General features: G+C 41.4%; 1 protein-coding gene across 5 annotated transcripts in view; it reads right to left on the bottom strand.

The window, feature by feature from the left end:
* Positions 1-25,136, bottom strand: part of klhl20 (kelch-like family member 20) — an 86,373-nt gene that overhangs the window by 8,264 nt on the left and 52,973 nt on the right. The window contains exons 6-11 of one of the 5 annotated variants that reach the window (XR_013579338.1): positions 24,033-24,148; positions 23,347-23,530; positions 22,236-22,379; positions 20,449-20,582; positions 18,610-18,818; positions 7,027-7,260 (exon numbers count right to left, since the gene is read on the bottom strand). Coding sequence is in view for 3 of the 5 variants with exons in the window: in XM_078561514.1 (XP_078417640.1) it covers positions 5,121-5,186; positions 18,610-18,818; positions 20,449-20,582; positions 22,236-22,379; positions 23,347-23,530; positions 24,033-24,148 (853 nt within the window). In the remaining 2 variants the exon portion in view is untranslated. Of the gene's footprint in view, positions 1-5,068; positions 5,187-7,026; positions 7,261-18,609; positions 18,819-20,448; positions 20,583-22,235; positions 22,380-23,346; positions 23,531-24,032; positions 24,149-25,136 lie in introns of those variants that run through there. The other 4 variants (XM_078561514.1, XR_013579339.1, XM_078561513.1 and 1 more) reach the window with 4 other exon arrangements.

Genomic DNA, 25,136 nt, shown 5'->3' with positions numbered 1-25,136 from the left:
TTGGTTCCCTTTTCAAAATCAGTGATATATATTGCGAATAGCTGGGGTCCAAGCAGTAACCCACTAGTTACTGCCTGCATAATCAACACAAAACTACTTTTTGAAAGGAAAACAAAATCAAGACATTTATAAGTACTGTAGCACTTTTCATTTTAACAGCATTGCCTGAGCAGAATTTTGTCAATTTATTGTACTCTTTCGAGTTATCAACAGTCACAGATTGCAACTCTTTGAGTACAATCACAGTTCTTGGTTTTCCGGGAGTGGGACATGAAACTCTTTCGAGTTATCAACAGTCACAGATTGCAACTCGTTCGAGTACAATCACAGTTCTTGGTTTCCGGGAGTGGGACATGAACCCACGACCCTCTGATTCAAAGGTGAGGGTGCTATGAACTGAGCCACAGCTGACACCAATGCAGTGTACTTACTTCAATACTAACCAGCAGAAATGAATCTACAATGATTCACCTTGTTAATTAAGAAACAATGGAAAGCAATTTAGTACATTCCCCATCTGTTCATGCTAATAGAATGGGCCTAGCTAAGGGGAAAAGTAGACATCAGGTAAATCAGCCATCAGACTGTTGACTTTTGCATGTTTCTGTAACTTTGAAACAATGCAAACTGCTACATTCATTCTAAGCAATGCTTTCCATTGTGATAGAATGGTTTTGATTCAACCTGCCCAGTAAGAGGCTTGGTTGAATAGGTGCTGCAAAGCTGCCACATCAAGGGAAAGCATATCATCTAGGTGGAAACTTTTATTTACAGCGTGGTTGGCCTATCTTCTTCACATACAATTGAGGGAAGAAGAGTTAGCAAACAATCTTCATCTCACACACGCGCGCTCTGTGGACAAAGTCTCCAGTCTCCACATGGTTTTTAATTTAGAAACATCTAGCTTAAAAATGAGGTTTTTCCCCTAGAATGGCAGCAAAGTTGTTTCTTCTGTCTTCATCAGATGAGGAAGAGTAGAAAATTGGTGAATCTCACTGTGAAAACTATATTTGGATTATATAAAATAAACTTATTTGTTGGTTTATAATGGGCTGTAGGAAGGATGAGCCAGCTGACCACAGCACCGTGGCACAGGAGGCCATTCAAGAGGGGGGAGCAAAAAGACAAGTGGTGCTTGTAGGGGATTCTATAATTAGGGGAATTGATAGCTTCCTTTGTAAGCAGGATCGAGAGTCCCGCGTGGTATGTTGCCTGCCCGGTGCCAGGGAGAGGGACATCTCTGACCAGCTTGAAAGGATATTGGAGAGGGAGGGGGAGGATCCAGTTGTTGTGGTCCACGTCGGGACAAATAACATAGGTAAGACTAGGAAAGAGGACCTGTTTGGGGATTATCAGGAACTAGGAACTAAATTAAAGAACAGGTCCTCAAGGGTTATAATCTCCGGATTACTACCCGAGCCACGTGCAAATTGGCATAGGGACGCGAGAATAAGGGAAGTAAACACGTGGCTAAAGTAGTGGTGTGGGAAAGAGGGGTTCCATTTTGTGGGGCACTGGCATCAGTATTGGAACAAGAGGAATCTGTACCGTTGGGACGGTCTCCACCTGAACCGATCTGGGACCAATGTTCTAGCGAAAAGGGTAAATAGGGTGGTCAACAGGACTTTAAACTAGAAAGTGGGGGGGGAGGGAAGGGTAAAACTCCAAGAAGTATGACTAATGGGAAACAAAGCAGCAGGTTAGCGTGTGGGGGGTTGGATTCAACTTCATGGAAAATTATGAAAAAACTGAAAGGAGAGCCCAGGAGAGGCTATTAAAGTCTCCAGAACACAAAATAGGACAGAGTGTTTGGAAAGGGCTAGGAATCTAACTTCAAGCACATCAGATAAAGGGACGACAATGAGAAAGGGGACCGGAAATACAGGACTGAAGGTGTTGTATCTGAATGCACGCAGTATATGAAATAAGGTAAATGAGCTTGTGGCGCAGATTGAATTTGGCACGTATGATGTGGTGGGCATTACGGAGACATGGCTGCAAGGGGATCAGGACTGGGAGCTAAATATCCAAGGATATACATCCTATCGAAAAGATAGGCAGGTTGGCAGGGGGGTGGGGTTGCTTTGTTAGTAAGAAATGAAATTAAACCGATAGCAAGAAATGATGTAGGGTCAGATGATGTAGAATCCGTGTGGGTAGAGTTGAGGAACCGCAAAGGTAAAAAAAAACCATAATGGGAGTTATGTACAGGCCTCCGAACAGTAGTCAGGATGTGGGGCACAAGATACACCAGGAGATAGAAAAGGTGTGTAAGAAAGGCAAGTTTACAGTGATCATGGGGGATTTCAATGTGCAGGTAGACTGGGAAAATCAGGTTGGTAGTGGATCCCAAGAAAAGGAATTTGTGGAATGTCTACGAGATGGCTTTTTGGAGCAGCTTGTGGTGGAGCCCACTAGGGAACAGGCAATTCTAGATTTAGTGATGTGTAATGAGGCAGATTTGATAAGGGAGCTTAAGGTGAAGGAACCCTTAGGAGGAAGTGACCATAATATGATAGAATTTACCCTGCAATTTGAGAGGAAAAAGCTGGAATCAGATGTAACGGTATTACAGTTGAATAAAGGCAACTACAGAGGCATGAGGGAGGAGCTGGCCAGAATTGACTGGGAGATAAGCCTAGCAGGAAAGACAGTGGAACAGCAATGGCAGGAGTTTCTGGGAGTAATTTGGGAGACACAGCAAAAATTCATCCCTAGGAAGAAGAAGCATACTAAAGGGAGGACGAGGCAACCATGGCTGACAAGGGAAGTCAGGGACAGCATAAAAGCTAAAGAGAAAGCATACAATGCGGCGAAGAGCAGTGGGAAACCAGGGGCTTGGGAAGCCTACAAAGACCAACAGAGGACAATTAAAAAAGAAATAAGGAGGGAGAAGAAAGAAATAAGGAGGGAGAAGATTAAATATGAGGGTAAACTAGTCAGTAATATAAAAGAAAATTGCAAGAGTTTTTTTAGATATATAAAGGGTAAGAGAGAGGCAAAAGTGGACATTGGGCCGCTGGAAAATGGCGCTGGAGAAGTAGTATTGGGGAACAAAGAAATGGCAGAGGAACTAAATAGGTACTTTGCGTCAGTCTTCACAGTGGAAGACACGAGTGACATCCCCAAAGTTCAAGAAAGTCGGGGGGCAGAGGTGAGTATGGTGGCCATTACCAAGGAGAAGGTGCTAGGAAAACTGAAAGTTCTGAAGGTGGATAAATCACCTGGACCAGATGGATTACACCCCAGATTTCTGAAGGAGATAGCTGAAGAGATAGTGGAGGCGTTAGTGGTGATCTTTCAGGAATCACTGGAGTCAGGGAGGGTCCCAGAGGACTGGAAAATTGCTAATGTAACACCCCTATTTAAGAAGGGAGTGAGGCAAAAGACGGGAAATTACAGGCCGATTAGCCTGACCTCAGTCGTTGGTAAGATTTTAGAGTCCATTATTAAGGATGAGATTTCAGAATACTTGGAAGTACATGGTAAAATCGAGCAAAGTCAGCATGGTTTCATCAAGGGGAGGTCATGCCTGACAAATCTGTTAGAATTCTTTGAGGAGGTAACGAGTAGGTTAGACAAAGGAGAGCCAATGGATGTTATCTACTTGGACTTCCAGAAGGCCTTTGACAAGGTGCCGCACAGGAGGCTGTTCAGTAAGATAAGAGCCCATGGTGTTAGAGGCAAGGTACTAGCATGGATAGAAGATTGGCTGTCTGGCAGGAGGCAGAGAGTGGGGATAAGGGGGTCCTTCTCACGATGGCAGCCGGTGAGTAGTGGAGTTACGCAGGGGTCAGTGTTGGGACCACAACTTTTCACTTGATACATTAATGATCTAGATGAAGGAACTGAGGGCATCCTGGCTAAGTTTGTAGATGATACAAAGACAGGTGGAGGGACAGGTGGAGGGACAGGTAGTATTGAGGAGACGGAGAGGCTGCAGAAGGATTTGGACAGGTTAGGAGAATGGGCAAAGAAGTGGCAGATGGAATACAACGTGGGGAAGTGTGAGGTCATGCACTTTGGTAGGAAGAATAGAGGCATAGACTATTTTCTAAATGAGGAGAGAATTCAGAAGTCTGGAGTGCAAAGGGACTTGGGAGTCCTAGTCCAGGATTCTCTTAAGGTTAACTTGCAGGTTGAGTCGGTAGTTAGGAAGGCAAATGCAATGTTGGCATTTATTTCGAGAGGACTAGAATATAAAAGCAGGGATGAGCTGCTGAGGCTTTATAAGGCTCTGGTCAGACCACATTTAGAATATTGTGAGCAATTTTGGGCCCTGTATCTCAGGAAGGATGTGCTGGCCCTGGAGAGGGTCCAGAGGAGGTTCACGAGAATGATCCCAGGAATGAAAGGCTTAACATATGAGGAACGTTTGAGGACTCTGGGTCTATACTCGATGGAGTTTAGAAGGATGAGGGGGGATCTGATTGAAACTTACAGAATACTGAAAGGCCTGGATAGAGTGGACGTGGGGAAGATGTTTCCATTAGTAGGAGAGACTAGGACCCGAGGGCATAGCCTCAGATTAAAGGGAAGACCTTTTAGAACAGAGATGAGGAGAAACTTCTTTAGCCAGAGAGTGGTGAATCTATGGAATTCATTGCCACAGAAGGCTGTGGAGGCCAGGTCATTGAGTGTATTCAAGACCGAGATAGATAGGTTCTTGATTGGTATGGGGATCAAAGGTTACGGGGAGAAGGCGGGAGAATGGGGTTGAGAAACTTATCAGCCATGATTGAATGGCGGACCAGACTTGATGGGCCGAATGGCCTAATTTCTGCTCCTATGTCTTATGGTCTTATAATCTTGTCTCATTCGACTAGAATGCCTTTCAGAATTCCTTCTGAGCTCAGGCCAATGGCCATTCAGCCAACAAATCAGGGCCTCACTGCAGACAAGAAGAAAGCCATCTTAAGGTTAAGCTTTAAGCAGTACAAGATGGATCATGTACACTATGTGCAAAATCAGCAAAGTCCATTTCATTGGTCTGAATTTAAAACAGTGTGAACTCTTTGCCAAAAATACCAAGAAAAGTACTACCTGAAAGGGATTGGCCAAGATTTTTCGATCAATCATCATCACTAAAACATATTGGCCCAAATCTTCTAGTCTCCGGATCATAGGAGACCAGACAGACGACCAAAATGGGGGGTCAGAACCTGTGGAAGTCCCGATGTGTGGACCTACATGGGAATTGGCCGAGAAGCTGAAACTTCTGATCGGCTAAAAATAGAATGAGAGTAAACTAGCCAGAAATATCAAAAAGATTGTAAGTATATAAAAAGGGAGTAACTAAAGTAAACATTGGTCCCTTGGAAGCAGAGACAGGAGCAATTATCATGGGGAATGAGGAAATGGCAGAGGTATTTAACAAATATTTTACAGCTGTTTTCACAGTGGAAGACACAAGTTTCATATCACAATACCTAGGGGCTAAAAAGAGGGAGGAAATTAAGTAAATTAATATCAGCAGAGAACAAGTATTGGAGAAACTTAAGGGAAAAAAATCCGACAAATCCCCAGGACCTTAGAACCCAAGGGTTCTAAAAGAGACAGAGGATTTGCTAGCTATGGTTTTCTAAAGTTCCTTAGATTTGGGAACAGTGCCATCAGGTTGCAAGTTGGCAAATGTTACACCACTTCTGAAGAAAGGAGGGAGAGAGAAAACAGGTAACTACAGGCCACTTAACCTGACATCAGTTGTTGGGAAAATGCTGGAATCTATTATGAAGGAAGTCTTAACAATGCATTTAGAACAGCATAGTATGATTAGAACAAGTCAATATGGTTTTACAAAGAGAAATCCTGCTTGACAAATGTATTAGAGCTTTTTTGAGGATGTAACTAGTAGGATGGATAAAGGGAAACCAGTGGATGTAGTATATCTGGATTTCCAAAAGGCACTTGACACACGAAAGATTAATAGACAAGATAAGGGCTCATGGAATTGGGAGTAATATATTAGCATGGATAGAGGATTGGTTAACAGATAAAGGAGAGTGGGGGCATTTTTTCAAGCTGACAGGTGAATAGTGAAGTGTCACAAAGATCAAGCTGGGGCCTCGGCTATTTGCAATCTACATTAATGACTTGGATGAAGAAATAGAGAGTTACGTATCTAAGAAAGAATATACGTGCTTTGAGGCAGTTCACTAAATTGGTCCCTGGGAGGAGAGGGTTGTCCTATGATGATAAGCTGAATAAATTGTGCTTATATTAATTGGGGTTTACAAGAACGAGGTGATCTCATTGAAACCTGAAAAACTCTGAAGGGGCTTGAAATGGGTCGACACAGAGATTGTTTCTGCTAGTCAGGGAATCTAAAACACTAGGGCACACAGTCTCAGGATAAGGAGCCAATCATTTAGGACTGAGCCGAGGAGAAATTACTTCACTCAAAAAGTGGTGAATCTTTGGAATTCTCTATCTCAGAGGGTTATGGATCTTCATCATTGATTATATTTAAGGCTGGGATAGGCAGATTTTTGATCTCTCAGGGAATCAAGGGATATAGGGAGCAGGCAGGAAAGTGGAATTGAAGCCCAAGATCAGATTGTATTGAATGGTGGAGCCGGCTGGAAGGGCTAAATGGTCTACTCCTACTCCTATTTATTGTGTCCTTGTTTTAACACTGCTTCCTTAGCTGCTTTAAGAACCTTATTAAGGTTACATTGATGATGTAAAGATCTCGATACTCATTTTTAGTCAGCTGATGAATTCTTTTAAATTCTTTTTGTTTTTCATTTTCCCATTCAGCACGAACTTCTTCTAATTCATGTCTTACAAAAGTGATTGCTTCGTCATTCTCAAGTTTTAATTTACAATCAAGAACACAAATCCTTCCTCGTAGCTCCATGGTATCATTATTTGTTACAGCAGAGTCATTTGGTTTTAAAGCAGTGCTTTCCTGTGTTCCAAATCAGCTTTCAGTGCTGCTGCTGTTATCTGCTTTGATACCTGTTTCTTAGTTTCTGCCGGCAGGTTTAATTCAGACAGCTTTAATTTGGTTCCAGCTGCTATTACCTTTTTTGTTGTCAGTCTGATGTTCCAGTGCCTCCTTAACATTAATAGTCTGAGCTTTTGACTCTTTGGACACATCTTTAGTTGCAATACTAATTTCCACATCAGGATTACAGCCAGTAACAGATTTCTATATATCATTTGATTTCTTCTGTTTGTTCTTAATTTCAACAGTTGCACTGGGCTTCTCTGACATCACTGGAAATGGCAGTACTTTATCTCTAGCGAGGTCATTGCCTAGTATAAAATCGACACCATTAATAGGCAACTTCGATACAATTCCCACAATTACAATACCGGAAATTAAACTACATTTTAAATTAACTTTATACAACTAAGTGGTTAAACAACCTCCATTAATACTTTTACCCATACATTCTGAAATAGTGTACCGTCTGGAGAGAGTTCCCTTTGCCTAATACCATCAACGATTGAGCTGACCTCATACCTCTAAGGATATTAATTTGTTTTCCTGCTTCACCAGACAAAACTGTGGAAACTTCACCTTGAACACAAAACGCTTACAATTCTCTATGCTCTGGGCTTTTCCGACAGTAAATACATTCAAAGCTACTGGTTTGTCACAAGTGCCACTTAATGGTAGAACAATTTCTGCAGTTACGCATTGCACCTCCATAAATGCTTCAGTTTTGGCTTTTAATTTTCAACAATCTGTCTTCAGATGTCCTTTCCGATGACAAAAATAATGTTGGTCCCCTTGAATCATACATATCCTCCATATAGTCTTTTTTATTATTCTGAATATCAGGGTGGAATCGTTCCAGATTTGCACTAACTGCTGTAGCGGACAGGAAAAACAACGCCTTACCTGTCGGCCACAACGCCGGCTTTTCACACCGTATTGTCCCAAACCCACCTCATTAATTATGCATTCCCGGGAAACACGTCATTTCAATGGCAGGCAGGCTCTGATTTGCCTGCCATGCCATCACCTCTCCACTTCATCACGCCAGGCACCACATTTAAAGTACAGCCGTGTTCAGTGCATCCAGCCCAGGACTGCTGCAAAGGAGACATAGCCCTGAAAATTAAAAAGACTGCAGCCCTTGAGCGCCTTTTGGATGCCGTGGAGGCCCACTGTGATGTCCTCTACCCCTGCTCTGGCTGCAGGAGGGGCAGCTACATTTCCACTCTGGCTTGGTAGGCGATGGCAGTGGTGATCAATGCCAATGTTGCACAGAAGAGGTTGGCCATCCAATGCAGATAGGGGATGAATGATCTCATCTGCCTCCAGGGTATAGCAGCCATCTCATCACTGTAAACTCACACACTCAAGCCCATTACACATTCACTGGTATTTCACTCACTACCAGCTCAAGGGACGTCACCACCCATTCTCACACACATACGCTCACATATCCATCTGGCTTCATCTCCTCTGGAAATTGCCTCCTCAGCCCTCGCCATCTTGTGGCCATTTGCACAGATCAACATTTGGCCCCACACAGCCCTCGTTCTGCAGTCTCTTCCTGTGCCTAAGGCTACTTCTCCCCCTTCCCCAAGCAAGCCCTATCCCTGCAGTCATTGAAAAGCCACCCACATATGGCTAATCTGGTAGGTAGAGACCTGCCCATGAGCCCCCCTAAAAGTGACGTGGCGCTGGCGACTGTGAGTACTGGCCAAAGCAAGGTAGGCAAACAAACCTTGAAGTCCCAAGTGAAGTGCAGCCCGCCAAGTGCACGCCTTATATATGCTGTTGTAAAATACATCAGAGTGTTTTCCCGCTGAAGTGGGCGGACGACCCAGCAGGGGAGGACAATTCTGGCGAGCTGACCTAATAATGATATGCAGGTGTATTACAATGAGGTTCCTGATGTCTGATGGCGGGAAATGCAGCCCACCACTGGTGGGCTGAGCAAATGATCACAAACTGGTTTCACACCGTCATTAAACTGATCCTGCCATATTGTCCGCTCATGCCACTGAACACACCCAACGCCAGCGTTCATGGAAAATCCTGGCCACTGTCTTTTCATTTCTGCTATCTTCCTAACTATTGCCAGTATTCTGTTCATTATCAGATCTCTTATCTCTCCAGTTTCTGTGTGGGTTTGCAAACAATGGTCCGCTGCTACTGATATGTTTGAGACAATCTGTAATCATCAGCCATAATTGTCACTGTTCTTATCTTAGAAACTTTATGGTCTTCTAGATAGGATATTATTCCTAAAGGGAAACTATATTTAAATTCTTCCATTAACATTAATCCTCTAAGGTTTTCGAAATCTTGATCAATCTTCATAGATCTATACCACCTATCAAATATTTTTCCTTTTCTTGAGAAAATTCCACAAAAATCTGATTCTGTTTCTTCCTTAAGTTTCTAAATTTTTGTCAGTAAGGTTCTGGCACTAACTCATGTGCATTAGGAACAGCATTGTTCACTGTATTATTAGATCATTAGATTATAGATCTGAAAGCTTATGACATACCTCTAACACTTTTCCTACAAACATGCTATGTAATAAGATTGTCCAACTTTCTGGCGGCTATTACAACTTTGTAGCAATTTTCTCAAACAACACAAAATACATTTCAACTCCTAGCTCACTGAATTTTGGCGAATATTCCTTACCAAATCAAAACCATGACTTAAATCAGACTTTGTGTCAAGTTTTCCTACTAATCAGCAGTAAGCCCCATTCTGGCAATTTCTCCTCCCAGCCTTGCCAGGGTCTTTAGAGTGTTACAGCAAGTGTCTCTTTGACCAGAGACCATTCTCCCTCCAGCATCCTGCCAGCTCACAGAAGGCTCGCAACCTTCTCCTCTCACTGACCACACCATAAGCTAGAGCCTTCTGTCTCTGTGAGACTGCTCTGTCTCTCCAAAAACTCAGTCCCCACGTCACCTCTCATGCTTCCCCTACCAACACACACCACACCAAAACATTAGCAAGACTCGAAGTTTTAAACCCATGTTGCTTAATTTTCATCTAAAAGTAGAAGGGTGGCCATTATGATGTGTAAATGTGGAAATGGCAATTCCAGGAGAGGATAGTGACTCCACATGGATCAAAGGGTTAATACCTGGTGAGTTGATCACTGTTAAAGATCAATGCCTGAGCACAGACAATGCTACCTATATTTGCACTCAATCTGGAAGGTGTAGTGATGCTGTTGGGGTTAGTGAGAAAGACAAAGCAATAAAAGATAAGGGGCCTGAACTGTGCCCCATGCCCACATCGAGACTGCCCGCTGACAGAGGAAACCCAAGTCAGTGTGCCACCATAGTGTGAGAAACGGGGTAACTTCTGTCTTGTAATTGTATGTTGTATTTTACATCATGTCACTAACAATTTCAGGTAGACCAAGATTTCAGTCCATCTAGCTCACCTGTCCAAAGTACCTCCTTCATGCATTTCGTATGAGCCTCCCACTTATCAAGAAGAATCAGTCTAGCTCTTTCTTAAAACCCGTTAAAGACTTCTTGCTCCTCCACCTGTGTCAGTAGTCTGTTCCATGCACTTGCCACCTTCATAGTAAAAAAAAAAGTTCCTCCTGCAATTTTCATCTTTGTTGCTCTTAACCAAGTAGACTAACACTTCCAAATATGACCATGTGTCATAATTCTAAAGCTGCATATTAAGTTTATGGGTACAAGCAGTTATAACTTCATCAGTCTTCAATTATCAGGTCTTTGAAGGTAACAGGGCTGGTAGATAAGGTGGTTAAAGAAGGCATATGGGATACTTGCCTTTATTAGTTGAGGCATAGAATACAAGAGCAGGGAGGTTATGTTGGAACTCTATAAAATGCTGGTTAGGCCACAACTGGAGTACGGCGTGCAGTACTGGTCACCACATTATAGGAAGGATATGATTGCACTGGAGAGGGTGAAGAGGAGATTTACCAGGATGCTGCCTGGGCTGGAGGGTCTGAGCCATGAAGAAAGATTGGATAGGCTGGGGCTGTTTTCCTCGAAGCAGCAACGGTTGAGAGGGGAACTGATAGAGGTGTATAAGATTATGAGGGGCATAGATAGGGTGGATAGGAAGTCACTTTTTCCATTAGTAAAGGGGGCATAGATTTAAGGTAAGAGGTAGAAGGCTAAGAGGGGAGTTGAGGAGAATTTTTTTCACCCAGAGGGTGATGAGAGTCTGGAACTCACTGCCTGAAAGGATGGTTGAGTCAGAAACTCTTGTAACATTTAAGAAGTGTTTCGATATTCACTTGCGTTGCCATAGTCTCCAGGGCTATGGGCCAAGCGCTGGAAAATAGCATTAGTCAGGTCTTTGTTGACCACACAGGCATGATGGGCCAAATGGCCTCCTTCTGTGCTGTAAACATCTATGAGTCTATAAATAGCTTAATACCAGGACCTCTGTCGTAGTGTTTCAACCTCTCCCTCCTGGACTGGACTGGCCTGAAGTTACAAGTCCCAAGAAACCCTACTACTTGGGATTTCTGGAGGATGGATAGATAAAGCAGAATTTTACATTACTCACCCTTGGTGCAATCTTCCTTGTCCTTTTATTATAATGGAATCTCCACATATAAAACTCCTTCCCTTCCTCAACGACTGTTTCTCATTTCCCTATCTAACCAGGTGCAGTTTGGAAATACTTGCCATTACGTTGGTTTCAGAAAACTGCTGTTCTCAGGGTCTTAATACTGCCTCTTCCAGACAAAGAGCTGATGGTATGACTGGTTGAATTTGAAAAAGGGAAGATGATATAATTGTTTGGGTTGTCATTTTCTTGGAGATCACATTACTTCAGGTTATCTATGCTTATAGATAGACAGACAACCTATTTTTCCATTGTTCCAGTGAAGCCCAACGCAAACTGGAGGAACAGCACCTCATCTTCCGACTAGGCACTTTACAGCCTTCTGGGCTGAATATTGAATTCAACAACTTTAGATCTTAAACTCCCCCTCCCCCCATCCCCACCCCGTTTCTTTTCCCCCCCCCACCCGCCCTTTTTTTTCAACAATTTATATAGATTCTTCTTTCCCCACCTATTTCCATTATTTTTAAATCTAAAACTAAAACCTTTAGTCTTTCCACCCCACCCCCACTAGAGTTGTACTTTGAATATCCTGTCTTCCATTCTTAATTAGCACTTTTCTCAGACAAAGACCACCACCTTCAACACCTCTTTGACCCTTTTGTCTCTGACATCTTTTGATTATCTGCTCACACCACACCCTCAATGTGTCTCTTCCCCCCCACCCACCTTAAACCAATTTATATTTCTCCCTTGTTGAAACTATGCTTCAGTTCTGCCGAAGGGCCATGAGGGCTCGAAACGTTGACTGATTTCTTCTCCGCCGATGCTGCCAGACTTGCTGAGTTTTTCCAGGTAATTCTGTTTTTAACCTATTTCATGTCCATGTTTGAATTTGATAATGATATTAAATAGATAAGGTGAACCAAGCTTAGAGTTAGTTAAGTCAGAGGACAAAAGAACAGGACTTATATAAGTGAAAAATTGAAAACAGATCTGGGGGGAGGGAAAACTCAAAAGGCTCAAATGATTTACCAGGGAAGATAGTGAAATCAAAGACAATTTGCAAATTCAAGATGCAATTGGATGTTAGACTTGCTGAATGAAAACACTGAAGGAATTAACTTGATGAAGTGAATGAACTTATCTCATCATTTTTCCTGCAGCCTAGCCCAAAGCAGCTTTCCTGACCTACCTTTGCACTATTAAAGCACTTCATTGACCTGCCATTAGAGACAGGTTTGCTAATTTTGGACAGAATTGATCAGGAGTAAAAGTCTTGAACTGGGGGATGGCAAATTTTAGAGAAATGAGAAGGGTCTTGGCTGAGGTGGACTGGACAGCACTGCTGGAGAATAAAACAGTGGAAAACCAGTGGGAAGCACTAAAAAAGCAAGATCCTAATTGTACAAAGTAGACATGTCCCCTACAAAAATAAGAGTGGTACTGCCAAATCTAGACCTTCCTGGTCGTCTAGAGGAATACAGGGGAAGATCAAAAAGAAAAAGAAAGCGTACAAATGACACAAAGAACTAAGCACAGCAGATAGCCTAGACAAATATAGGAAATGCAGGGACGAAGTAAAAAAGGAAATAAGGAAATCAAAGAGAGGGCATGAAAAAAGATTAGCAAGTAAAGTTAAAGATAACCCAAAGATGTTTTACCAATACATTAATGCTAAAAGGTTAGTTAAGGAAAAAGTGGGACCTATCAGAGATGAAGATGGAAACTTTTGTGTAGATGCAGAGGCTGTGGGAAGGGTTTTGAATGAATATTTTGGCTCCGTGTTTACAAAGGAAAGGGAGGAGGGAGGAACACTGCGAGATATTGGATGGGATAGTCATAAAGAAAGAGGAAGTACTCGAAGGGTTGAAATCCTTGAAAGCTAATAAATCGCCAGGGCCAGATGGATTGTTTCCAAGGCTGCTGAAGGAAGTCAGGGAGGAAATAGCAGATGCTCTGAGGATGATTTTCTAATCTTCACTAGATACAGGAGAGGTTCCGGAGGACTGGAGAAATGCAAACGTAGTTTCATTGATTAAAAAGGGATCAAAGGAAATGCCAAACAATTATAGGCCAGTTAGTATTACATCGGTGGTGAGCAAATTAGTAGAATCAATCCTGAGAGATAGGATTAACTATCATTTAAGGCATGGACTAGTCAGGGATGGTCAGCATGGATTTGTTAAAGGAAGGTCTTGCCTCACAAATTTGATTTAATTCTTTGAGGAAGTGACAAGAAGGGTTGATGAAGGTAGTGCAGTGGATGTTGTGTACATGGATTTTAGCAAGGCATTTGATAAGGTGCCATATGGCAGATTGGTCAGGAAAGTAAAAGCCCATGGGATTCAGAGTAATGTGGCAAACTGGATAAAAGGTTGGCTTTGTAACAGGAAACAAAGGGTAATGATCGATGGATGCCCTTGCAAATGGAAAGTTGTCTCAAGTGGTGTTCCATAGGGCTCGGTGTTGGGACCCTTGCTGTTTGCGTTATATATTAACGATTTGGACGTGAACGTGGGGGGCACGATTGGGAAATTTGCAGATGACACGAAGATTGGCAGAGTAGTGGATAGTGTAGAGGATAGCCATAATCTCCAAAACGATATAGATGGGTTGGTGGAGTGGGCAGTAAAGTGGCAGGTGGATTTTAACATAGAGAAGTGTGAGGTCATACATTTACGGAGGTCAAACAGTTACAGGGATTACAAAATAAATGGGAATATACTAAGAGGGGTAGATGAAGTGAGAGATCTTGGCGTACAAGTACACAGGTCCCTGAAGGCAGCAGTTCAAGTAGACAAGGTTGTAAAGAAGGCATATGGAATGCTCTCCTTCTTTGGCAGAGCTTTAGAATATAAAAGTAAGGATATAATGTTGGAATTGTATAAAACACTGGTGAGGCCACAACTGGTGTATTGTGTGCAGTTCTGTTGACCACATTACAGGAAGGACGTAATAGCTCTGGAGAGAGTGCAGAGGAGGTTTACAAGAGTGTTGCCAGGGTTAGAAAAGTGTAGCTACGAGGAGAGATTGGATAGGTCGGGGTTATTTTCCTTAGAACAAAGAAGGCTGAGAGGTGACTTGATTGAGGTGTATAAAATTATGAGTGGAATAGATAGAGTGGACAGGATAAAATTGTTTCCCTTGGTGGAGAATTCTAGAACCAGGATACATAGATTCAAGATAAGTGGCAGAAGGTGTAGGGGGGACATGAGGAAAAACTTTTTTACGCAGAGGGTAGTAGGTGTCTGGAATTCGCTGCCCAAGTTGATGGTAGAGGCAGAAACTTTAAATTCTTTTAAAAAGTACCTGGATCTGCACCTAAAGTGCTGTAAGCTGCAGGGCTATGGGCCGGGTGCAGGAAGGTGGGATTAGAAGGGGCACCTGGGTGTCCTCGGGCTGGCATGGACAAGATGGGCCGAATGGCCTCCTTCTGCGCTATAACTTTTCTATGGTTCTATGAGGGTGGTAGTGAACAGTTCCTCCATATAAGTAATGTTTCAAGGATTTATTTTAGCCAGGATTATGCATCCTATCTGTTCTTGGCTGCTATCTAATTCTTGAAGCTCACAAGAAAAATAAATTGCAACAAATTCTCTCATTTTGCCCCTCTCTCCAATGTGAAGGGTTAAATCAAAATGAGCCTTTGGAATATCCATGGCACTGTAAAGAAGTAGGCAAGCTGCACTTTAAGACATTCTATGCACAGTGCAAATATGAATGAGCTTGTGGAGAATATTAAATGTCTGCATACTAAATAGCAAAACTACTTGTGCATAACTTGATTACATATCCCTCTAATGGCTAAAGACAATTCATGCAGATCAGATCAGAAAAGGTTGACCTTTCAAATTTCTAGCCAAGTTCAGATTTTGATTTTGGTTGGGGCTAAATGTTCAAATGTTACCCTAAAACCAGGCATAAGCGATGCACAAACTCAAGTATAGCAAAACTCCCTTTCCATGAGGAGTTCATCTACCAGCTTCTGCTCAGGGCTGACAAGGGCAGTCCCAAGGTCAGTAACTTGACAGAAAGATCACAGAAATCAACTCACACTGGTTATATGCACTGGAGATGCCATTACATGGATGCACAATATTTATATTCTGTTCAAGATACAGCTGTATTAGTGGTGACACAGGAGCCTAAGGGATCACAGTTTTCACTAGGCTTTTCCTTTCATTCAATTGAAGTAAGGAAAAAGTTGTTCTCACAATTCCTACATTCACTCATATCTTTTGAACTCATTCTGAATTCTAAATTTATTTTACAGCAACGCTTTTCCTGAGTTCTTAATATTCTTCAGGACTGACCTTTTTTTCTGTTTTGAGGTCACCAGTTACTTGCTCTAACTTGGATTTGGTTCACCTTACTCTTCCCCCTCTCTTTCTTGCCTTTATTTCTTTTCGGCCTTTATTTCTGCTCCTCTTCCTACTTCCTTGACAGGAAGGAAGGTGCCAAAAAGCTATGAAACAAATGCCACCATTCAAACAGACATATAATCTGGGCAGATATCCAGAGGGCAAATGCTTCTCTGATGGACATGGGGGGAAAACTACAGTCAAGAGAGATTTGCAAAGCAAATTTCACACATCTCTTCACAGCCAGGTTAACAATATCAGTTCATTCACTTTTTTGCCTTCTTTCTGCCCCATCCCAATCATAGTCACTGCATCTCAAGAAGGATATACTGGCCTTGGAGGGTGTGCATCACAGACTTACATATGAATTAGGAGCAGGCCACTCAGCCCCTGGAGCCTGCTCCACTATTCAATAAGATCATGGCTGATCTAACTGTAACCTCCCGTCTACCCCAGATAACCTTTCACCCCCTTGTTTATCAAGAATCTATCTACCGCTGCATTAAAAATATTCAAAGACTCTGCTTCCACTGCCTTTTGAGGAAGGGAGTTCCAAAGACTCACTACCCTCTGAGAAAAAATTTCTCATCGTATGTCTTAAATGAGTGACCCCTTATTTTTAAACCGTGGTCCCTAGTTCGAGATTCTCCCACAAGAGGAAACATGCTCTCTACATCTGCCCTGTCAAGACCTCTCAGGACCTTAAAGGTTTTAATCAAGTCGCCTCTTACTCTTCTAGACTCCAGTGGATACAACCCTAGTCTGTACAACCTTTCCTTATAAAGCAGCTCTCCCATTCAAGGTATTAGTCTAGTAAACCTTCTTTGGACTGCTTCTAATGCATTTATATCCTTCCTTAAATATGGAGATCAATACTGTACACAGTACTCCAGATGTGGTCTCACCAGTGCCCTGTACAGCTGAAGCATAACCTCCATACTTATGTATTCAATTCCCCTCACAATAAATGATAACATTCTATTAGTTTTCCTAATTTCTTGTTGTACCTGCATACGAGCCTTTTGCGATTCATGCACTAGGACACCCAGATCCCGCTGAATCTCAGAGCTCTGCAATCTCTCACCATTTAGATAAAATGCTTCTTTTTTTATTCTTCCTGCCAAAATAGATAATTTCACATTTGCCCACATTATACTCCATTTGCCGGATCTTTACTCACTTACTTAACCTATATACGTCCCTTTGTAGCCTCCTTATGTCCTCTTCACAACTTCCTCTCCCACCTTTGTGTCATCAGCAAATTTAGCAACCATACCATTGGTCCGTTCATCTAAATCATTTATGTAAATTGTATAGAGTTGAGGCCCCAGCATTGATCCCTGTGGCACAGCACTCGTTACACCCTGCTAACCAGAAAAAGATCCATTTATGCCTACCCTCTGTTTCCTGTTAGCTAGCCAATCTTCTATCCATGCCAATATGTTATTCCACCCCCCCACACCATGAGCTTTTATTTTCTGCAGTAACCTTTGATGTAGCACCTTATCAAATCAAATGCCAGATCAATTTACCAGAATAATACCAGGGATGAAAGAAATAAATTATGAGGACAGGCTGCATAGAATAGCATAGGCTTGTATTCCTTAAATTAAGGATTAGCTAATTAAGATAGCTATGATGATTGAAGATTTGATAGTCTAGATGGAGAGAAAATGTTTCCTCTGGTAGGGAAGTCCAGAACAAAGGGGCATAAAACTGGAGCTAGGCCATTCAGGGGTGAAATCAGGAGTCACATCTTCACACAAAGGATAGTGGGAATCTGTAATTCTCTCCCCCAAAATTGAAAATTTCAAAACTGAGATTGATAGGTTTCTGTTAGGCTAGCATATGGAACCAAGGTGAGTTAATAGAGTTAAGATACAGATCAGTTATGATTTGATTGAACAATGGAACAGGCTCAAGTAGCTGAATGGCCAAATTCGTTCCTATTTTCCTAAGGAACACTGTTGACATGTGGAGCATTGGAAGTGCGAAGGCAGGGGGAAAATAAAAATGATGAAATTTTAACATTTTTGAAAAGGTACATTGCTATAAGCTTTATTTGCTTGCAACTGTAAACTGTAACTTGTATGCCTTCCTGCATAATCAAAAGTATATCTTCTATGGGAACACTCTGGCAAAGTATGGATTTGCATATCTGGGCTGCTGTTCTACACAGATGTGGATCTCCATCTCGTGACTGTGCAGAAGCATTTACACTTTGCTCATAATGAGGATGGTGGAAGGGAGAAGAGAGAGAAGAATTCAGCTAGTCACTGGCTCACTATCCTGCATTACCTTGCTATGAGGGCCAGGGAGTATCTTTTTAACTGCCTTCTTCTCTCCCTTTCTTACAATTGTGTCAACCGAATGAAGGATAGAACCACAATTAGACTCCGAGAGCATGTTGACAAAGTGTGATCCATTTGGTTCTGTGGAACTGGATAGGAGCTTAATTGAGTCCAGGTCAATGACTCAGAGAAAGATTACAAACAGCATCCAAACTGAGGCTGAGTACAAAATACTTCCAATTTGTTGCCAATATGTGGCCCTTTTGTTTTTGTGAGCAAAATCAGAATTTTAAGTGTGAGAAGATGAGGATGTATCTGGAGACATCTTGAGCTGGGTTCAGACTGTTACTGAAACAGAACTCAAAATACAGTGGCTATTCAGCAGCCATCTAAAATGTTGCAGTTTTACTTTGGAACCCAATTCACATCTGCATGATTAGGTTTTTCGGGTTATCATACTCACCCCACTCCTGCGCGATGTCATAGCCACGACTGGAGACCACTGATTAGTGCGAGGATTAAACCTCTCGGCACTGCTCAACTCTGTGGTGTCATCTCTCCCGCCAACTGCATAGATCATGTCTTGGTAAACAGAGCACCCCAGGTGCTTCCGTCGCGTTCCCATCGGCGCTATAGTGTGCCAGCGGTTTTCCTGTGGACTGTAGCGTTCAACTGCAGGCACAGAAGTCAAAGGTAATGCTGATCAGCTGCTGTGCTACCCAGTAATCCCAGACCTATCTTAATTGCTCTCACCTCCCATGTACTTCTCAAAATAGTTAGAAATCTGAATGTCATATTCTAATGGAAATCATTACTTCAGATCACAACATCCTTTTCAAATCTGTCTAAAAAGCTGAATTAATAAAATGGCCAATTCCTAGGCCTATGTCAATACAACTCTGCATACTGGCATCAAAACATGGCATGATACACCTTGATTGTCAATTTTCACCTTCCACTTGTGCAGAAGTGACTAACTTCAGTTTATTGGCGGCAGCATCCTCAACTCAAAGTGAAATCAGGACACGCCAAATGTTAATGAGGGTGTCCATCTGCATCTTGCCATCGCGTACCTACTGGATCAGTGCCACCCACTGAGCCGTTTAAATAACTGATCTTGGTCACACAATTTGCTATAGGGTTTGACACCAACAATAAATTGTAAACATAAAAACAAGAAGTGCTAAAAATACTCATCAGGTCAGGCAACATCTGTGGAGAAGGAAACGGTTAACGTTTCAGGTCGATGACCTTCCATCAGAACAGACTGCTGCATGACCTTGTTATGACCAATGCAGTTGGTTAAAGCTGAGTTATTTAAAAATCCCAGAGGGAAACTTTAAACAACTGTCATAACCTACAAGTTTAAATGTTATGTTTGAGATGCAACCTTAAATTCAGGAATCAGAACATCAGTTTTCGAGGCTTTACATTAAACTAAACGAAACACTTTATTAATTTACACAGGTTAAAATATATACACATAGCTACAAATTACTACTATCATAACTTTTAACAAATTCCCAAACTAATCTCCATTAAAGCAACAGCAACCCATAGACTTAACCAGACACCAGACAAAGCATTTTCACCTTAAAAATTCAAAATGAGGTTTGTTGCATTTTGGGTCCTGTGGAGCCAGTTGGAGGCTTACAGCTGCCTTTTGATCTTACATTGCCTCTGCCTGCACACCCGAAAACTACTAAAGTTATACCTACCAGTACCATTGAATGTTAATTCTCATTGTATCAACAGACTCTTTGAACTTCACCTTTTAACAATGAAACCCCTTTCATAATACCAACTTTATTAGTAATATAAACATATTGCTTGGTAGCTGCTAGAAAGGCGTCAGTTTTCACCCCACTTCTTCAATGGTCTATTCAAAAAATGCAAATGCACGCTATCTCTCTTACATTTCAAAACTAGTACATATCAAAGCACCCAGACTAGCTGACTTTAATCCAATTAAGATATACCCGCAGATTAAACCTCCATTTTAAAAGAAAAATATTTTCCAAAATATTATATACATTAATAGCTTCATGACAACCTGCTAAGTATTTCCAGCATTTTATGTTTTTATTTCAGATTTCCTGCATTGGGAGTAATTTGCTTTTGAATAAATTACACTTAGTTTTTAGGTGTTTGATAAAAGAATATGCTTATATGCCTTTCCCAAGACATTAACTTAACTTCTGTTCCATTTTCAGGTTGCATGTCCTTGTACACACAGATATCAATCAATTTTTAAGAATTCAAATAACAATAGAATTCTTTCCACACAGAACAAAAAACATACCTGTATTAAGGGGAGAGGTGCCATCAGATCCACCAACAGCATAAAGAAATCCACCTAATACAGCAACTGCCACACCTAGCCGTCTGGTACTCATTGAAGCCACACGCGCCCACTTATTCTCTTTTGGATCAAACCTAGAATGGAAATATTTTTACCTTCATCACTTCATGCAGAACCACACAAAACAAAAATCGAATTTCCAACCATCTGCACTGAAAGATTTCTTGCCATATTGAAGTATCAGTTGAATCAAAATAGCCAACTAGATAATGTCAAATTTATTCTTGGTCTAGGGTGTTTAAAGTCATGCAGGCAAAGATAGTTGGGGAAAGGGCATAATCTAATGAAGACCAATTTAAAGGAGTGCCTTGGGATTTGATTAAGGCACTCCAAACTTAGCTAAAATCCTCTTGCAAGGGGGGGTGCTCCCTCTTAGAAATGATTCTAAAACCACTGCAGTAAATTCACAATCTTAGAAAAGTAGGCAGCTAGTGAATAAAAATGAATGATAATACAATTAAACATTAAAACTTATTTCTTTAGTGATCATCTTGAATACGGCCAAGCAACTACAGAATTTATCATGAAGGGGTTCGGTGAGTACAAAATACTGATAATATACTTACTATTGTATATGAATCATTAGATTCTATATAAAACAAAACAGCCACGGCTACAATAAATGTTGAAATTGATTTCATAAGATGGTGCTATATTCTACTGTTGTCTTAAAAGAACGTTTCCAAAGTTATTATTTGTACGCAAGTCTCTGTGGCCAGTCAGGTGGCGAAGCAAATTGGTGTAACAACTTGCTGCAATACAGAGTGATCAGTAAGAGAAGTTGTCTGGGACGAGAGGTGTAAACCAGTGATCCCCTTCTGTGCAGTGAAAAAAAATGAATTAAAACTAAAAGGCAACTGAAACAACTTACTCTCGTGACCCTAATAGCATCAGTCACAGAGCCCAGCTACAGTCACATACCTCCTTGGAGTCAGTCACTGAGCAGGACAGACAGAAGTCTAGGAATTTCTTTTTTGAAGGGCTATTGGGGCTGGAAGAGGGGAGGGAGGGGCGGACAAATGGAAAATGGTGCTTGGGGAAAGGAAAACAAAAATATTTTGCTGCAACTTATTCATCTTAAGGAAAGCAAAACATCATGATGCATTACTGAAGTAATACATTCCATATTTTGCACTTAAAATTACTGAACTGAATACTCATGCCAAACTTTGCTTACAGCCACCAACCAGACAGCAAAAAGATCTAGGAGCTGAAAGGGAGCAGAGAAAAACACACATGCACACCCCAGGAACACATAGCAGTCCTGGGCAAGTATACTGCCTGTACCATGAGTGTGCTTACAAGTACAAGCATTTTGAGTGTTTAAACAAGTTTCCAATGTGGATTACTAGTTTCCATGGAGGCAACACTACCTCCAGCGATGCACTCCCTCATGTAAACAGCTAAAATTCACAGCTCCCCTCAAGGTAGGACGTTGGTTGGGAAACCATGCATCATGCTTCTGTAGCTTTACAATCTAACCAGAGAAGAGGTATTAAAGCAGCTTGAATTACCCCCCCAATGAAGAAACATCTTGCTTCTACTTTATCCCTTTCCCAACAGCCTGTGCAATAGCAGATCCCATGGAAAGGATTCACAAACCCACACATGTGCCCTACCGCTCCATAAGGCTGCACTGTTGGCAGGCCAACTTTGCTATGTAACTTACTGTACCACACGATTACTGCTATCAGATCACATTAGGAAGAAACACTCCACAAGTTTACCTTTCCACAATGTTCAGACAAGAGACGCCATCCTGGCCACCTACAGCATACAGATACCCTCCCAACACTGCCACGCCAACACTGGTCCGACATGTACTGGTGGGAGCCACGTCGCTACTCCACTGGTTGGTCTTTGGATCATATCTAAAAGTTTAATTATTGAAAAATTAAAAAGATATGCCTAGTTTCAGAGCGTATGCAGCAACAGACTACACTGCGAGTGGAGTTTGTGAACTAAGATTTATTCTCCCCCCTTGCAATCATTTCTACATGCATCAACATAAATCTTCGTTTTAGATATATTTGTTTAAAAAAATTAAGTAAAAAAATGCAATGTGAAAGCTACCTTAAAGAATAATTTTTCTCCCAGCAAGAGGAAAAGTGAAATTCTCAAGGATAATTTTTGTTGACCAACATTTTTGGTAGAAAATGCTACTTGCTCCTCAGTTTTAATGCAATTCATTACACTTGAGCATAAACGGCATGGGTGAACAACTGTATCTCACGTATTGTCTTAATGTGTAGACCTTGCTGATAAAGCCAAAAACGACATGCTCTTTCCACAAGAATGAACCTAGATGCATGGCCCATGGAAAATAACTCTCATAAAATTCAATAGTTCACACATGTTGTTTTGTGCTTGAGCAAGTACAGATGCAGAAATACTGGAATGCAAATTTCAACTATACTTAAAAAAAACAGCTGGGTGGAAATCCGATAAAGCATTAAGGTAGAATTGGCAAGAGACAAAGACAAAAGACAGACAGACAAGAAAGCAGGTATTATCCGCCTTTATCATTATGTGCCAATGAAGCGCCAAAATCTATTAAAAAGTGGAATGTGATGGGCAAACTGTTATTGCAGTAGGACATTTTTAGAAAATAGAAAATTAAGAGCAGACACATTACAGTTTGCAGCCATGCCAAACATGAGTTACTTAGAGTAATTATTAACTCGCTGCATAGCATTAAGTAAAATATGCAGCCATTAGTAACAATTTAATTGACAGGTTTGTTTTGTAGATGTATAGCTGTAAGAGTTACATATGAAAGATAATTCGAGGAGAAAAATGTATGGACTATGCAAGTGTAGAATCACACACACAACTTACCTCTCCACGCTGTTTAGGTATGACGAGCCGTCATGTCCACCCACTGCATAAAGGAGATCATCCAACACACTGACCCCAACACCACACCGTCGTTTGCTCATGGAGGCTACCATTCGCCACTCGTTGGTCTGAGGGTCGTAGCGCTCAACACTTGAAATTGCGTCCCCACTGCACCAACCTCCAACTAAACAAGAATTCATAAGTGAAACCTTTTGCTAGATTAATTGTTGAATCATCCGAATGAACAGCTCACTGTTAAGTGCCTGTATTCATATCACTTTTTTTAAAAAGTGGTCAATTAAGAATACTGTATTGTGATACTCTCATGTAATACTTTCTAAAAAGCAAGTAAACAAGATGACAGAGTAACCATATTACACATGTACAATGGTGGGAAGAATGGAGAGCAATTACACCTTTAAAATAGAAGTGCTTTACCTCATCTTTCAATTCTTTTAGTCAATCCTCAAGCTGGCAAGATAGTACTTAAAAATTGAGCATACATCCAATCCCACAGAACAAATACTCAGTCTGGTCAGCAACATTTTATAACTCAATGCATTCCTAACAAGTAATACAAAGATACAGTGGAAAATACCCAACATAGCATTTGCTATGTATTTCGGTAGACTTTTGAAAGAAGTGGTATCACAATTACAATACAAATATTGCAGAAGATCACCAACCTGCAAATAAAACCTCACCGCATCGAATCGGCTTACGAGGCCTTGTCCTCGGACCCTGCATTAGGGGTCGTTCTTGTGGTAAAAGCAAATAATTTTTAGCTTCATCAACAAGGTCTCTGTGTGAAAACAATACAAAAACTAAAACAGTGATGTTCTAATATAAATAACTTGCAGTTATATAGCACCGTTAATGTAATAAAAGGCTGAAAGGCACTTAAGAACAATACCAGTAAAAATAATTTTGACACCGAATGACAGAAAGCATTATCACGACAGATGACCAAAAGCTTGATCAAAGATGTAGGTTTTAAGGAGCATTTTAAAGGAAGACAGTGCAATAGAGAAGTGGAGAGGTTTAGGTAGGAAATTCCAGAGCTTAGGGCCAAGACAGTTAAAAGCACGGCTGTCAATACTGAAGTGATTAAAAATCAGAGATGTGCAAGGAGCCAGAACTGGGAAAGCACAGATATCGTGAAGGCTTCTCGTGCTGCGTTCTATTCAAGAAAGCCAGTTGAAGGATAGGACTGGAAAAAATCTTTTACACATTTTTATATTTATTTATAGAATTACAGGGATAGGGAAGGACAAAGCCATGGAGGGACTTCAAAACAAGAATGAGGATTTTCAATTGTGGCAGTGTCAGACCGAGAGCGAGGGTGGATTAGCAAGCACAGGGTTGATGGGTAAACGAGACTTGGTGTGAATTAAGATAAACAGAACAAGATCAACAGGCACAATTTTGGATAAGTTTATGTAGGATGAAAGATGGGGGCCAGCCAGCAGAGCCCTGGAATAGCAAAGTCTAGAGATAACAAAGGCATGGATGCAGATTTCAGCAGCAGGTGAACTCAGGAACGGCCAGAGTCTGGCGATGTTACCAAGATAGAGGGAGGCAGTTTTAAAGGTGGAACAAATATGTGGGCAGAAACTCATCTTGGGATCAAACACAGCACCATGGTTGTGAACGGTCTGGTTCAGTTCAAACAGTTGCCAAGGATAGAAATAGTGGCCAAGGTTCAGAGTTTGTGGCAGGGATCAAAAACAATGGTTTCGATCTTCCCAATATTTAGTCAGAAGAAATTTCTGCTCAACCATTATTGGACA

Source organism: Cetorhinus maximus, chromosome 17 (assembly GCF_964194155.1).
Source record: "Cetorhinus maximus chromosome 17, sCetMax3.hap1.1, whole genome shotgun sequence".
NCBI classification, from domain to species: domain Eukaryota; kingdom Metazoa; phylum Chordata; class Chondrichthyes; order Lamniformes; family Cetorhinidae; genus Cetorhinus; species Cetorhinus maximus.
Note: the sequence above shows the minus strand (reverse complement) of the source record. Positions and strands in the feature narration are given on the sequence as shown.